Here is a 15,146-nt window from a genome sequence, read left to right as displayed (position 1 = left end):
TGGGATTTAAAAGGGCCTGACAGGTAGGAGTTGGGAAACAATAGGGCTGTGAAAAACATTTCTGCAGGAATGAGAAAACAAACCCAGCCAGGGGTCCAGAGATACCACAGCTGCTATTGCTGCCACTGCTGTTAGGGTCAGGCTGCAGAGTCAGAGTTGAGTTAAGGGTCCTGGAGGCTACAGAAACAAAGGGCAAGGCTGGCCAGACTCAAATAGGTAACTGGGTGGATGGACAAACAACATTAAAGCAGCCCACATCTTCAGTGAGGACCAAACCAACTGAAGTGGAGTTCACTGCCTATCAGTCCTTTGATATACACACCGGGTGGTCTGTGGGGACATTGCATTGCAGTGTTAGGTGTCCCTTTCCTGATCTGGTATGTCCAGTAAGTTCTCAGGCCTAGTTTCCTGATGGGATTTCTTGCTCATATGTTCCTGTAGTCCCAGTTTACATCAATACATTTACACAGAGGCATCCTTTCTGCTATTAGGAATGAGTTATTTGCCAGTCAGTGCCTCCTAGGTGGGCCTGGACACCTGTTCATCAAGGTGCTTTTATGTTCAGAATGGATTCAAATGCTGCTTGTAAAATGGAGTATCTCAGAGTAAGGCACAATCTTAAAATAAAATCAAAAACATTTCTAGAGAATATTGAGTAACTCAGGGCAGGGCACAGCCTGATCTCAACAAGGTCTAAAACCAATTAATCTCTGAAACAAGGAAGTAGGAAAAGGTCTGTCTAAAACAGCCAAGGAAGTACATAAACAAATGTAAGATTTATATGCACACTTAAATATGAATCTGTAGTGATTTGACCATATTGTTCTTTATGCTTAAAAAAGATTTCCTTTGTAAATGTGAAGCAAGATAACTTAGCAGGTAAAGGCTCTTGTCACCAAGCCTAACAGCTGGCAATTGAGTCCCAGGGTCCCACAGAAGGAGAGAACTGACTGTCACAGATTGCTTTCTGACTTCTGTACATGCCATGGTACAGTTGCACACATGTGGATTAATTAATTAGAAACCTTGTGTGTGTGTTTTTCAGGGCTTCTGGTTTAGAGTTTCTCAAAATAATTCTTATGTGAAAGAAGCATGTTTTAGAATGGCATACACGGTTCCATTTTTGGGGGTAGCATCTTCCATGCCCCCCTCCCCAGTACTGCCTTTGCTGAAGGTGCCCTGGATCTGCCTATGCTACAAATGGGAGCAATTGGGAGCAGTACTTCACTAGCTTTAATTACAGTCTGACACCATTGACTTCAGTTACTGTCCTTTACATGGTAAAAATTCTTTTATAAATGAGGAAAATGAGTTTTAAATAGAAACTCTGTACTTTCATGCTTTCTGTTCTCCAAAGTAGCCAGTTCTTCACATTTTAATCCAGTGGGTGGTCTTGTTAAATGAAGACCTATTAAGAAAGGAGAGAGCAAGCAGTTTGTCTGATCCTTGCAAAGAGAAAGACTCTCAGAGGCTCACAGGGCTCCTGGAAGTGAAGTCAGTAAAAACAAGCAAAGCAGGATTTATTGTGTGCGGTTTGTTGTTGCCGGATGCAAGTCGGTGCCTTTCCCCGGTGTAAGAACAACTTTCTGTTTGTTTTTATCCAGTACAACGTTAGGCTCCAGGAATCTTTCACATGACCACTTTTCATTATTAAGACCAAAGTGCCTGTTTTAAAGGACAGAGGCTGATGAAATATAGCCAGAGACAGGATACAGTGGCAGAAGAGAGAACATCGAAACACTTGCATACAAAATACAATACTGAAGCTTAGACACTTGCTAATTAGTATTTGTAACAGGTATATAAAATAGAAACTACTTTCCCATTGTTTTTCATTTGGAAAAACCTTTAAGCAATTTTATCCCCTGCACCCAGAATTGCACAGCTAATGATACTGGAACTACATCTAAATTCAAATAGTGTAACCCTCAAAATAATGATGACACCCCCCCCCCAATACTGCTTTGGGTTCCTGGATACCTGAAGTGGAGAATGGTGGAGAAGGCTTACTTCCTGACTCCTCTGCAGAGGGAAACTAGCTATAAAATAGAATGTGCAGTTTGGGAGATGGCTTAATAGATAATGCAAGCGTGAGAACTGTTTGCATCTCTAGAACCCACATGAAAGCAGGCCGGGCATGGCAGCAGCCTAATAACCTAGCATTTAAACGTCAGAGACAAGGGATCGCCCACCCCCTGTGAGGGGAGGGGTGGGGGATGTGACTAGTCTAGGCCAAACTGGTGAGCTCCAGACTCATCTAGAAATGCTGGCTGAATAAATTAAGTGGAGGGTGACTGAGGAAGACATCCGACAGCAACTTCTGCCACCTGTACGTGTGAACATACATGCATTCATGCACACTACACACATACACACACTCAACAAAAGCACCTTTCTTAGGAGTAATGTGGTTGTTGTAGGGGCTAAAGGAATTTCTCTGCCCTCTGAATCTGCTAAAACAGTGAGGCTGAAGCAACAGAAGAGAAGGAATATACACTTCTTAAAATGCAGGCAAGAGGGAGTCATACAGCGTATGAAACTCAGAGACAACCAGATAGTTGAGGGATAAAAAGCTTTTCCACAAGGCCGAGGAAGTCAGAGGTAGAGACAGCTATGGAGGAAGAAGAAATTATGGGGACACGTGATAAATGAGACTGGAGAATGTCCTGGGCCAGATTTCACCAAGCTTTTGGGTGTGGTGGCAACTGTAGGTTTTTTCCTTGGAGTTAATCTTCTGAAAGATGGGCCCTTTGGGTAGAGAGAACTTCAAAGAAGCTTTTCTTCCTGTGCTCTGGGAAAACTGAAAGACAGGACTGTAGGGGCAGGTGTCAGCGTGTCACATGTTATATTTTATGTCCCAAACACAGCACAGACAGCTGAGAAGAGCTCTTCTCTCCATATAAGTATGTCTGAAAAAGCACGTATGTACTTCTGTTAGTTTCCAGTGAGCCATTATAGTCTAAGGAGGCTAGTATAGGTGTGTGTCCCATGTTTAGTTTTAACCTCTGGTGGGTGTTAAATTAAACACATTACAACTGTTGTAATGTGTCTCTCAGAATCAGTCTCAACCCTGGTCTCCTGCCCTAAACATGACATAATTATAGAAATTCTTACTGAAATGTTTTATTAGAGTTAATATTTTTTTGTGTGTTTGAATGTTTTGCCTGTTTGTGTGTATGTACACCCCATGTATTCCTGGTGTCCGAAGAGTTCAAAAGAAGATATTGGGTCCCCTGAAACTGGACTTATAGATGGTTGTGAATCACTATGTGGGTTCTTGGAACACAACCTGTGTCCTTCGCAAGAACAGCAAGTACTGATCTTAACCTCTGAGCTGTCCCTCTACCCCTAGAAGTTCCTCTTTAATGATCATATTTAGTATTTTACTCTTCACTGATGAAGATGAAAGAAAGGCTTTGCATTTGAATTTTTCTCTTTTCAGATTACAGACATAAACCAGAAATATCCTTGCTTGAGTCCCTTCCTCACAGCTTGAAATGAGAGATACAAAAAGTTTTTTGTTTCTTTTTATTTCTTAACCCCCAGGGAGTATTTGACTTTCATTTGAAGAGGAAAAAGACAAATGACAGAATATTTGAGCTAATAATACAAAAATAAATAAATTTGATCTAAGCCTCAAGGGTGGTTTTTCCACACTGAAGAAGCTGCAGCTGCTGCTCATCTTTGTTTTGTTCCTTCCAGTTCTTGACACAGGGTCAATCTAACATGAACTGAATACCTTCCCTGTATTTTCCGAGGAGTGGAGAAGATGAGAAAATCATATCCAAGCAATGTGTTGGAAATGCTCTGTATACCAGCTCAGGTAAAGAAGTGGATCGACATCTAAACTGTCAATATTTAGACATATTAGAATTATTTCTCAATTTGATTATAAGAAAAAGGCCTGACTTGGATATTCTTCCCTTTCTAAGGATTGACAGTGATGACAGACAACAGAACAGAGTTGGGACCTGAGTCCATGAGCAGGTTGTTGGCAGCTCTAGCCTGGAGCCTTGTTTGCATTTCTGCCTTGTCACGCTCCTGTCCTGTGCTGCCCTAGCCATTGTCACAGCCAGCTACCACACCTGCACCTGTGGTACTCTTCCTCTAGCTGATGGCTGTATGCTTCCTGAGTTGATACTGGCAGCCCCGGAAGGGTTTCGGAGGCAGCCTTAGGCATATCCAAGCAGCCAAGCAAGGCTAACCAAGCTGCCAAAGTACTTTGGCCAGACTATTGTAGAGACCTAGTGTGTGTCAGAATGAAGTACTTATCTTTTTCCTTTTACACACAGAAATAGTGTGTGTAAAACTAACCAATATAATTTTTATGTTTTTGGCTATGAGCTATGAGTAAAATAATACATAGGCATACTTCTCAGAGAACTGCTGAGTAGCTTTAGACACGTTGTAAGAGCCTCAGAGACCTCAGCACTTAAACCTATTCAAAATCATGACTTTAAAAATTCAGAAACTACAATCTAGTTAACCTTGAGGCAGCCATGAAATGGTGGCGTTTTGATTAGATTTGAATTTAGATTGGTGTGGTTTCAAAGTCTGTATTCACTGGGCACTAGTAAATAGATATGAAAGCACACAGAGTCACACACTGTCAGAGTGTGTGGTAGTTGGTTCCTTACAAGATCACTGAGTTGTCTAGACACTCAGAAGAGGGACAGCTTGTTTGTCAGGATCAGGTAGGATCAGGAAATTTCTTAAAAGATGGAAGAGTTGGGCTGGTGATGCAGCTCAGAGCTGGAGTGCTAACCTCATAGGCATGAGAACATATTTGTTCCCTAGCATTAAAGATAATAAGCAAATAAATGGAACACACTGTTTATTTTTATTCATGGTAGTTTATGTGCTGCCTGTTCTGTTTCATATGGTTGTCAGTCAAGCCTTGATTCTGTGATCAAGGCACTATCAAAGGTGCTCTCTGTTCCTCTCCCCGTCCCCCATCATCTTATCTTTGGCTTAGCTGGAGGATGGGTGTGGGCCAAAGATGAAGACTACTAAAAGTTTAAGCTCAGAATTTAATGTGTTTGTCTTCTCACAACCCAAAATTACTGATCTTGTTTTTTAATGAATATTTGATTTTCTTAGGCGACAAGAAAGAATTGGTGATAAAAAGAACTCCAGGCCCAAATGGGTATTCTGGTTCTTTTTACTGAAAATTAGGATGATAGGAGAAGGAATCTCATTCTAGGAGTTTGAAACTTTGGTTCATAGAACAACAAAGGTAGCCTACCTTCTAGCTCTCTTGCTGATGATAACAGGGATTCTTCCCTACCCCCTCTACTCCTTTGTATCTACAAAAGGAGTCAGAATAAAAAACCATAGGAACTGAATTTATTTATAACATGCTTTGCGGCCTGAGTCCTGTGCCTACATTAACTCTGCCATGTTCAGAGTTCTCCAGACACAACCAGTATGCGTTCACTGCCCACCTGTAGCGTCTTCCTCTATCTTTCTTGCCCCCCCCCAATCCCAGAGCCCTTATGCTTGCTTAAGCAAGTGGTAACTGAGCTAAATACCCATCTCCCCAAAGGTGATTGGTGGAGAGTGGACGACATTGTTGATGGACTTTGAGTGTCACACTAACAACAGTTAACTGAATCTGAGACTAGCATTAGTAACTATCAATTGTGGAATTTATATTGTATATAAATTTATAAATAAAGCTCAGATTGTGAAATGACAGCTGTTTAGGTTCTGAAGCTAGTCAGCCAGAACTGGGTTTCCTTTGTTTGTTGTATGTTTGGTTGGTTTTGAGACGAGGTCTTTCTCAGTAGCCCAGGGTGGTCTTGAACTCATTGTAGCCCAGGTTGGCCTCTAATACATGGTGACTCTCTCAGCTTCTTTATTGCTGGGCTCATAGGCATGAACAACTATGCCTACTAGATAGTACTTTAAAGTGGTTCTTCTACATACTACTTCTGTGGCTTTACACAAATTGTTCATTGTCTTTCTATAAAATGGGATATAAAGTATGGACAAGGCTTGGCATTTTGTTGCTCATTCTTGTTATTATTCTGTATTGTTTTGTTTTTGTTGTTGTTGTTTTGAGTCAGGGTTTCTCTGTGGCTTTGGAGGCTGTCCTGGAACTAGCTCTTATAGACCAGGCTGGCCTCGAACTCACAGAGTGCTGGGATCAAAGGCGTGTGCCACCAATACCCAGCTATTCTGTATTATTTTAACTATAAATTTGTTTTGCTCTGAACTTCAAATTCACTAGCATTTTCCTACAATCCTCCCTACTGCTATCTCTTTTTTAGGGGGTAGTAGAAACACAAGATATTGTGTAGCCTAGGTTGGCTTTGACCTTGTGTAGTGGAGAATGACCTTAAACTTCTGATCTTCCTGCCTCCACTTCCCCAGAGCTGAGGTTATGGGCATGTACTACCATCCCCTGTATGTGAAAACCAGGGCCTCACGTGCCTGGACATGCACCCTACAGGCTGATCACATCCTCAGCTTTGTAGCTTTTCCTTCTTGCCAAGGGCCAATAGTGAATCGCTGTGTCCCAGCCCACAAACTTTTCTCTTCCCTCCACTTCTTCCAAATCTTTCAAAGTCTACTACATGAGTGATGGTGACCAGGAAAGGATCTTAATTCCTCCCTCATTAGGAGCTGGGTACCTGTGTCTTTCACAAAGATTTGAACTTTGAAACTCCAGTTTGTGGAATTGTGGATAGTTTTAAGTAAACAAGATCTCGATTTCCTATCAGTGGGTAGAAAATTCCAAAACCCATAAAATCCATTGTATTTTCTGACAAAGTTTGCCAGATTTGGCTCAAATAATCTGCTTCAGGTCAGATGGTGCAAACTCTGTCAATTCTACAATTGTTCAAAGTAGCTTACTTCTGGATTCTCTTGCGAATTTACAGGGACTGTTAAAAGGATCAAGTGAGGTCATGCATGTGAAGGGTTTCCAGTCTATAAAACACCACATCCATGTGAAAGCTGGTCTTTGTATTTGAACAAAGGCCCAGTACCGACTGATGTCAGAACATACCCTCAAAATAGAGATATCTTCTCTGCCACCTTCTACTCGTTGCCTCCAAAAGCTTGCATGCAGCAAGCTGTGTGAGCTAGAGAGCCCCCCTCTAACTTCACCCACAACGGCAATCCCTCGCCTTCCCTCAGACTCACATTTTCTTTCTGAGAATGGTATGCTAGAACAAGAGTTTAGATTTGAGAACACAACATGCATGCAAGGCATTTACAAGATCTAAGAGGAAGGAATAGAGAACGCTTTTGTACCATTTTCTAATCCTCTTCCTGACAGCTTTTATTCTGGTAATGCTCACACACTGAATAACATTTCAAAATAAAGGTCAATATGAATGCGGTAGCCCTGGCCAGTCCAGCCACGGAATGTGAGTGAGTGAGTGTGCGTTCGTGTGTGTGCATTCGTGTGTGTGTGTGTGTGTGTGTGTGTGTGTGTTTGCTTTGGAGGGTAGGGTGTTGCTTTGTTTTATTTTCTTATTTTGGATTAACTATTAGAAATTCTTATTTGCATAATATGTTCAGGAAACTAGGAATTATGTATGAGTTTTTTGACCTTATTATCATACCATCCACAAATACCAGATCCTTGATAAACACAGAATCTTTAAGCAATTGTGCCCCACAAAAATTCTATACTAATACCCATTCTGCATCTCAAATAAAACTATGTTTTGAAGAAATATGGTAAAAGAAAGCTAATAAGTGGGGCTGGAAACCAAAGTGTCTGGTATCTCTGTGAGGAGATAGAAACACCAGAGATGCTTTTCACAGAGAAAAGCCCAGTGAGAAGATGGCAAATGCAAGTCAAGAATGATTTTAGGAGAAAGCAAACCTTCCAGCCAATTGATCCTGAATTTTTAGCCTCCATGAGCAGCTTTACTGCCTCTTTCCCCTTAATCATTAATGACTCACGGCAGCCACACCGAGACACTGGGGACTGGCAGGTGCTGCTGTTGGCAGAGCAAATTGGCAATCCCTGTAGTTGGAGAAAATCTGCCATCCCAGAATTAGTTCAATGAATACCACTCTGCCTTCCTCTCCTGCCAAGTCATTTGTCATTTAGCGTTCCTTTCCTGGCTTTATTAGATATATGATCGCAGTCTGTGATTACCAAGTACTAGAAGTAAGTGCCATTGTAATGGTTCCACCTCTCTCGATGGTCAAGCTGTGCTGAGTGGTTCTGATTTGAGGCAGAGAAAGTGATCTCAATTCCTTTTATATAAATATTACACTTTGTCAAAGTTGTTTGCAGGTAAGTTTGATCTAAAATGATGCTGTACCCCAATTTGAACTCTAAATAAAGTAGCAATATTCATAAGAGGTTGTTATTTGGTTCTCACAAGCTTCATTGAAATTGCTCCTCCTTCAACTTGATGGCTTAAAACTCTTGAGCAGTTTTTCTTGGGGTACTGGGTCTATTGTTCTGTGGAAACTAGTTCTGTTTTGCCCAAATTAACAAAAGTTTCCTATAGGTTACACCAGAGCACCAAGCCAGGCATGATGACACAAGCCCATAATCTCAGCACCTCAGAGCCTTAGATAGGAAGGTCAAGACTTCATGACCAGTGTAGGCCACATACAAGATAATACAGAAGTCTGCAGTTAACAGCAGTGGTTGCTCTCCTAGACAAGATGAGTTTTGTTCACAGCTGTCCTAACTCCAGTTCCAGGGGACCTCTACAGGCTCTAGGCCTGCTCATGATGCACACACATACAACACACAAACATGCAGACAACACACACACTCACTGAATCTGGGGGGGAAAGTAAGTACATCTACCATATGATCTTGCATTTCCACTGTTGGGCTGTGTCCAAAGAAAATGAAATCACTATGTCAAGAGACATATTTATTCCTGTGTTTATTACAGTATTCACAATAACAAAGAAGTGGAAACCACCTAAGTGTCTGTTGACAGATGAATGGGTAAGGGGAGTATACATATTGATTATGGAATATAAGTCAGCCATAAAGAAAAAAAAAAAAAGAGCAAAAGCCTGTTGTTTGCAATGTCATCAAAATTGGGGTACACAATGTTAAGTGAAACAAGTCAGGCATGGGAAGAAAAGTATCGCCTACACTCAGAAGTGGCCTAAGAAAGCATTCACCTCCACCGGGCAGTGGTGGCATACACCTTTAACCCCAGAACTCAGGAGGCATGGGCAGGCAGATCAGATCTCTGAGTTCCAGGCCAGGCTGGGCTACACAAAGAAACAAAACAAAAACAAAAGCATTCATTGCAGGCTGGTGAGATAGTTCAGTGGGTAAAAGTATGTGTCATGTAAGTATGGGGACCCAAGTTCAAATATCGAGAACCTATATAATAGCCAGACATGTAACATGACCTCTATGTTCCTGGCACTCCTGCAGGGAGTTAGGAAACACAGAAGAATCCCTGGAAGCTTGCAGGCCAGCTAGCCTGCATACACAAAAACAAACAAGCAACAAAAATAAAACCAGAAAGACAACAGACACCCTGTCTCAAAACAAGATGGAAGGCTGGGGCTCTCAGGTCCTACGTGCAGTCCCAATACCTACTTTTATTTAAATGCTAATACTTAGACTGTGGAGATGGCTTAGTGGGTAAAGGCATTTGCCTCCAAGCCTGATGGCCTGAGTTTGAGACCAGGACCCACACAGTAGAAAAAAGCAACTCCTACAAGCTGTCCCCTAACCTCCACATGTGGTATAGCATTGCCCCACCCTCAAGAACACGTGAAACATATTTAAAACAAGGTGGAAGGTGAGGACTGACACGTGAGGTAGTTTTCTGGCCTCCACATGTGTGGCATGGCATTTGCACTGTGCACACACACTGATCTCACTGTCGGTATGGGTCAGTAGTGGAATGTGCGCTTGGCTAGCATAAGGTCCTGGGTTCAGTCTTTAGCACCAAAAAGTCAGTTTCACAGAAGGTGAGGGTAGGATGGTGGTGAACCAGGGGCTGGAGGAAAGAGGGAAAGGAGAAGATGGAGGGTCCCCAGTTCTGGGTAGGGGTGAGGTGTTCCATGAATAACTCTAGATAATGTACTGCATTTTAAAAGGCTAGAAGAAAGGACTTTGATGTTTCACCATTAAAGAGATGAGATAGATGTGGTTGACTTGATTTAAATATTATAAATATGTGCAAGTTTCAAAAGATCCCATGGGACTCTATAAATATGAATATTTTTATGTTTTCATTATCAGTTAAAAATAGATTTAAAGGCCAGATGTGGTGGTGCATACCTTTAACCCAATCTTTTAAGAGGTAGAGGCAGGTAGATAGCCTGGTCTCCATAACAAGTTCCAGGCCAGCCATGGCTTCATAGTGAAACCCTGTCTTGGAAAAAAAAAAAAAAATCAGTTATGAGATTGGGGAATAGTTTAGTCAGTAAAGTGTATGGGAAGACCTGAGTTCATTCCCCAGAACCTCCAGGAGAAAGCCAAGTGTGGTGGGATGCGCTTGTAACCACACTGCCAGGGAAACAGATAGAGGTCTCTGGGTTTGCTGGTCGTCGGCTGGCCTACTCAGTAAGCTCCAGGGCAGTGAGAGGTGATGGCTGAGGGACAGCCCCAGAGGCTGACCTATGGCTTCCACATGCATGGCGCATGTGCATGCACACGCGCACACACACACACACACATCCAGAAATCCTCCCATTATTAAAGAAAAGTATATGATAGTACTTTCCTGATACGTATAGCTCCAAAGATGGATCCCTTAAATCCTAACCTCTTCACATATAAATACAAACCTAGGTGATGTAGTACTGTAGCCAGCATTCACTGGAGTGCAACATGGGTCATGGTCTCTTTCACCAGTCTCCTGGATATATATTTATTCATTAATAATTATTAGTTTCTGGACTGTTATTTCCAAGATCAAATGTTCAATAAACATATTTGAAACTCTAAAGATCTCACTAAAACTGAATGAAAGATAAAAGTCTCAGTCTGAGACCTATTCATAATTTTGCCAACTAAACTGCCCAATTTTTCATAAAATTGCACTTGTTTACAAAAAACAATAATTCCTTCCTCAGTTTGAAATATGAGGAGTTTCATTATTAATGTATTTTTATTTGTGAGTGTAGGTTTATGTCTGTATACAGACAGAGGCCAGGGTGCTGAGTATCCTCTACCACTGTCCCTGAATCTGAGGCTCACCCTCAGCTAAGCTTGCAGCAGTAAACCTTGGCAACCCTCCTGTTGTCCCTGACCCATCCCTATGCCAGCAAAGAGAAAGAGCTGCAGGCATGTGCTGGGAACCTAGTTACTATGTAGGTGCTGGGATTTAAACCCCTGGTGTAACTCGAGTTCTGATTAGTCTTAATAAAAACCCAGAGTTAGATAGATCTAAGGATTAATGCTGAACGATCAGAGAAGCAGAGCAACCAGTCACCAGTTCTTACCTCTACCGAATCCTCAGACCAAAAGGGCCATCCTGTCCCTGCTAATCCTCCTCTGAATGCAATGAGCTCCTGTCTCCTCCCACTTTATATTCCTCTCTCTGCCCAGCCATATCACTCCACATCCCTAGTACTGGGATTAAAGGTATTCGATCTCAAGTTCTGGGATCACCTTTGTGTGCACTCTTTCTCTTTTAGATTAGATCAATTTTGTGTATCTCAGAGTGGCCTTGAACTCACAGAGATCTGCTTGCCTGTGCTTCCCAGGTGCTGGGATTAAAGGTGTGTGCCACCACTACCTGGCCTCTGCGACTAACTAGTGGTTTTGCTTTGCACAAAGTATTACCACACCCTGGTCTTTATGATTGCCTAGCAAGTGTTCTTAACTCTTGAGCTATCTCTCTGCTATTTATGTTTCTTTTGAGAGAGGTCTTCTGTTGCACAGACTGGCTTTGGATTTGCTGTGTAGCTAAGGGTGATAATGAACTTGTAATCCTGGAATTACAGACATGCACTACCATGCTGGGTTTTACACTGGCTAGGGATGGAACTGAGAGCTGTAGGTGTGTTAGGCAAGCATTGTACCAACCAAGCTATGTTCTCAGCCCCATATTCTTCCCTCGTTTAAACTTGTTTTCTTCGACTAAATGAAAACTTGACAGAATTTCTAAGTTCCTCATCCTGTCCAAATACAAGTTTAAGGGCAGGATTCTAATATTTTTGAAAACTTGCTTTTCTCTGATGGAAGCATTTCATCCAAGAGGCCCTTCTGGCTCACCCTCCATGCTCATTTCTCCCAGGGTGGTGCTGTCAGTATGGAGTTAGTACAGTAGTTTAGCAACAACAAGATCAACTTTCAAAGTCAGCTCCTGAACATTCTTAGCAGGCAGCCCTGTAAGGACGCTTGTTGACACTCCTTCCAGCAGGTCAGTCTGGAAAGTGCCGTCCTAGTGTCCTGAGAGAAGTCCTCTGCCCTCGTAGAAGGTTGGTTGTGGTCTCCTGTGAGTTAAACCGAGAAAGTATTACTAGGAAAAATATGTTTTCAAAGTAGTACTGACATTGATATTTTAAATGTTATGTTCAGAAGAGTTACACACTCACTACCTGAAAGTGTGTAGAAGCCATTTAACTTGGAAAATGTATATGCTTTATTAATGAAGGGTGATAAATAAAATACAGTCACTAGTAGTAGAAAATTGTAGGAAGAAAAACAATTATAGACATGGGTTAATTTATTAAGACTATCTATTTTATGTCAGCTCTTTATCTCCACCACCATAAAATTCCCAGTCTTCATTTCTCTGAAGGGTTTCCTTTAATTGGGTAGGAAAAACTATAAGAAGGCAGCTGTTAGTTCTCAGTTCCTTCAATTTAACGTCAAGGTAGATTCTTGGAGTAGGATGTTCTGGTATCCTTTAATATTTAGAGAGGAAAGTGTGCAGATAAGAACCTTAACCCCACGATTCTGCCCTTAACAGACAAAGGACCTTAGGCCCTTAGGCACTTGACATACCTGGAACCTTAATTTCATTTTCTAGAAAGCAAAGCAGCTAGAGTGTCTAAGAGCTAAGCACTACTCTAGAGTTACTAAGTAACTGCTCTTGAGGACAGAAAAGACTGACACTCTTGGATACACGTATTTGCCCATCTCTTATCAGAGCCTGTGAGATTTCTGCCACATACTTCAAAAACCTTATTATGATACTTATCTGACCTAAGATTGGCGCACTAACCCTGAGTGAGTGAACTGAATGTGTTGGAAGGAGATCTGTGAGGGAGGTCTTCCAGCATGGAGAAGGACCTCAGAAATGTCTGTTGCTATTTCAAGATCTGGTCATTTTTCAGATATTAGCTAATGCTTCCCAGTGAGCCTATCACAATTTCTTTTTAGCCAGAGTCACAATTCTTTCCTTCTTATATGAGGTGTCGACAGCACTGGCTGTGACGTTGGCCAGAGCTGGGAGCTCAGCATCTGACTGTGCCATTTAAACATTCTCAGGAGGAGGTTACCCTTCCTGTCCTCAGTTTTCCTCCACAAAGTACTTACCTTCAATGTGTCAACAAAGCTGCCAGACAGACTCTCTCAGAATGAGAACACTTCTCACTTGCTTTCATTGAGGTCACTGTGGATTTGTGTTGTGTAGCAAAACACAACCAGAGTCTGGTTCACTGCATGAGGGGCCTGGGCCTCTGGAGCTTGCTCATGCCAGGTGAAGAGCTTAGCTCTAATCTTACTTTCTGTTCTATCACTGAGACACGACTAAGGCAACTAGAAAGTATGTAATCTTGGGGCTCTATTACAATTTTAGAGGGTTAGTCCACGATCATCATGACAGGAGGCAAACAGGCACTGGATCAGTAGCTGAGGGATTGGTCTTGGCATGGCTTGTGAGACCTCAAAGCCATTCCCAGTGACACACCTCCTCCAACAAGGCCATCCTTTCTGAACGATTCATCAACTGGGGACTAAGCATACAAACATGAGTCTATGGAAGCAGCCATTCTCTTTCAAACAGCTACAGCTGTCTTACAGATTTTTTTCTGAAGCATCTTTTTGTGTTTTACAGGAATCTGAATTTCTGTGTCTGGAGTTTGATGAGGTTAAGGTCAAGCAAACCCTGAAGAGGCTTTCAGAGGTGGAAGAGAGCATCAGCACCCTCATGCAAGCTGCCTGACGGAGGTGTGGCAAGAAGGGTGTTGAAATGAAGGCATTCGTAAACCTCGCCACTGACCCTGAAACTCCTATTTCCCCATTGGTGTTACCAACAGACACTGCGCACACGTGTGCAACTCTCAAAGAATAAATAAAAGATATATATTTCAAAGGTGACTAAGAAAAAGAAAAAGGCTCCAGTTCAGATCTTCCTGTCTCCGCTCACTGGCTTCTTTTGCTCTCACATCTGTTCTACTGGGGAGGTTCCTGTATTTTAGCATGCATAACGATTATGAGGAGCATTTATTAAAAAAAAATACTGAAATTAAAAAAGGAAGCTGCTGGGGATACGGCTCCATGGTAAAGCACTCATTTAGCATGAGAGGAGGTAGCCCAGGGTGCTAGGACCTCACCTAGGGCCTACCTTGGGCCTAGTAAGATTCTTCCGGGACCGAGTGATGTGGTTGAGTTGGTGTTTTGTAAATCTAGAGGTTGGGTTTGATCTCAGCAGGGATATGCAATTTTTAAAGCTTACATTTATATTCTGTGAGTGTGAGTATGAGGGAGGGGCACATGTGCCATGGCATACCTACCTATAGAGCACCAAGGACAAGCAGGGTTAGTTCTCCCCTTCTGTAATGTGGGTTCTGGGGCTTGAATTCTACCCATCAGGAATGGCAGCAAGCCCCTATCTCACAGGGCAGGCACGCACACGCACGCACAGGAGAAGACACCCGAGGTTAACCTCTAGCCTCCACATGTATGTGCACACGTACCAGACTTCAGATGTATCCATGAACATGCAAACATGCCTGTATATACAGAGAGAGAGGAACTGTTATAATGAAATGAAGTATGTTAGTGGGCTTTCCATTACTGAGGCAGAATGCTTGGAGCAATCACCAGGGTTGTTTTGGCTCTCAGTTTTGGAGATTTCAGCCCATGGCCACTTGGCTTTCTTGTTTGGGGCCTGAGGTGAGGCAGAGAATCATGGCAGAAAGCATGTGATAAGCAAAACCGCACCCTTCCTGCATCCAGGAAGTGTGGGGAGATGGAAAGAAGCAGAGTCTCCTCACGGGTGTGTCCCTGATCA

The 15,146-nt window shown here is 42.4% G+C and overlaps 1 protein-coding gene across 1 annotated transcript in view; it reads left to right on the top strand.

The window, feature by feature from the left end:
- The window catches only part of Commd1 (copper metabolism domain containing 1), a 126,555-nt gene extending 112,325 nt beyond the window's left edge, over positions 1 to 14,230 (top strand). Inside the window, exon 3 of the mRNA XM_051200642.1 lies at positions 13,968 to 14,230. Within this exon, the coding sequence (XP_051056599.1) occupies positions 13,968 to 14,075 (108 nt within the window). The 3' untranslated portion in view covers positions 14,076 to 14,230. The remainder of the gene's footprint in view (positions 1 to 13,967) is intronic.
- The last annotated feature ends 916 nt before the right edge of the window (positions 14,231 to 15,146 follow it).

This window comes from Phodopus roborovskii, unplaced genomic scaffold (assembly GCF_943737965.1).
Source record: "Phodopus roborovskii unplaced genomic scaffold, PHOROB, whole genome shotgun sequence".
In the NCBI taxonomy this organism is placed as follows: domain Eukaryota; kingdom Metazoa; phylum Chordata; class Mammalia; order Rodentia; family Cricetidae; genus Phodopus; species Phodopus roborovskii.
This window is presented reverse-complemented; position numbering and strand designations above follow the sequence as displayed.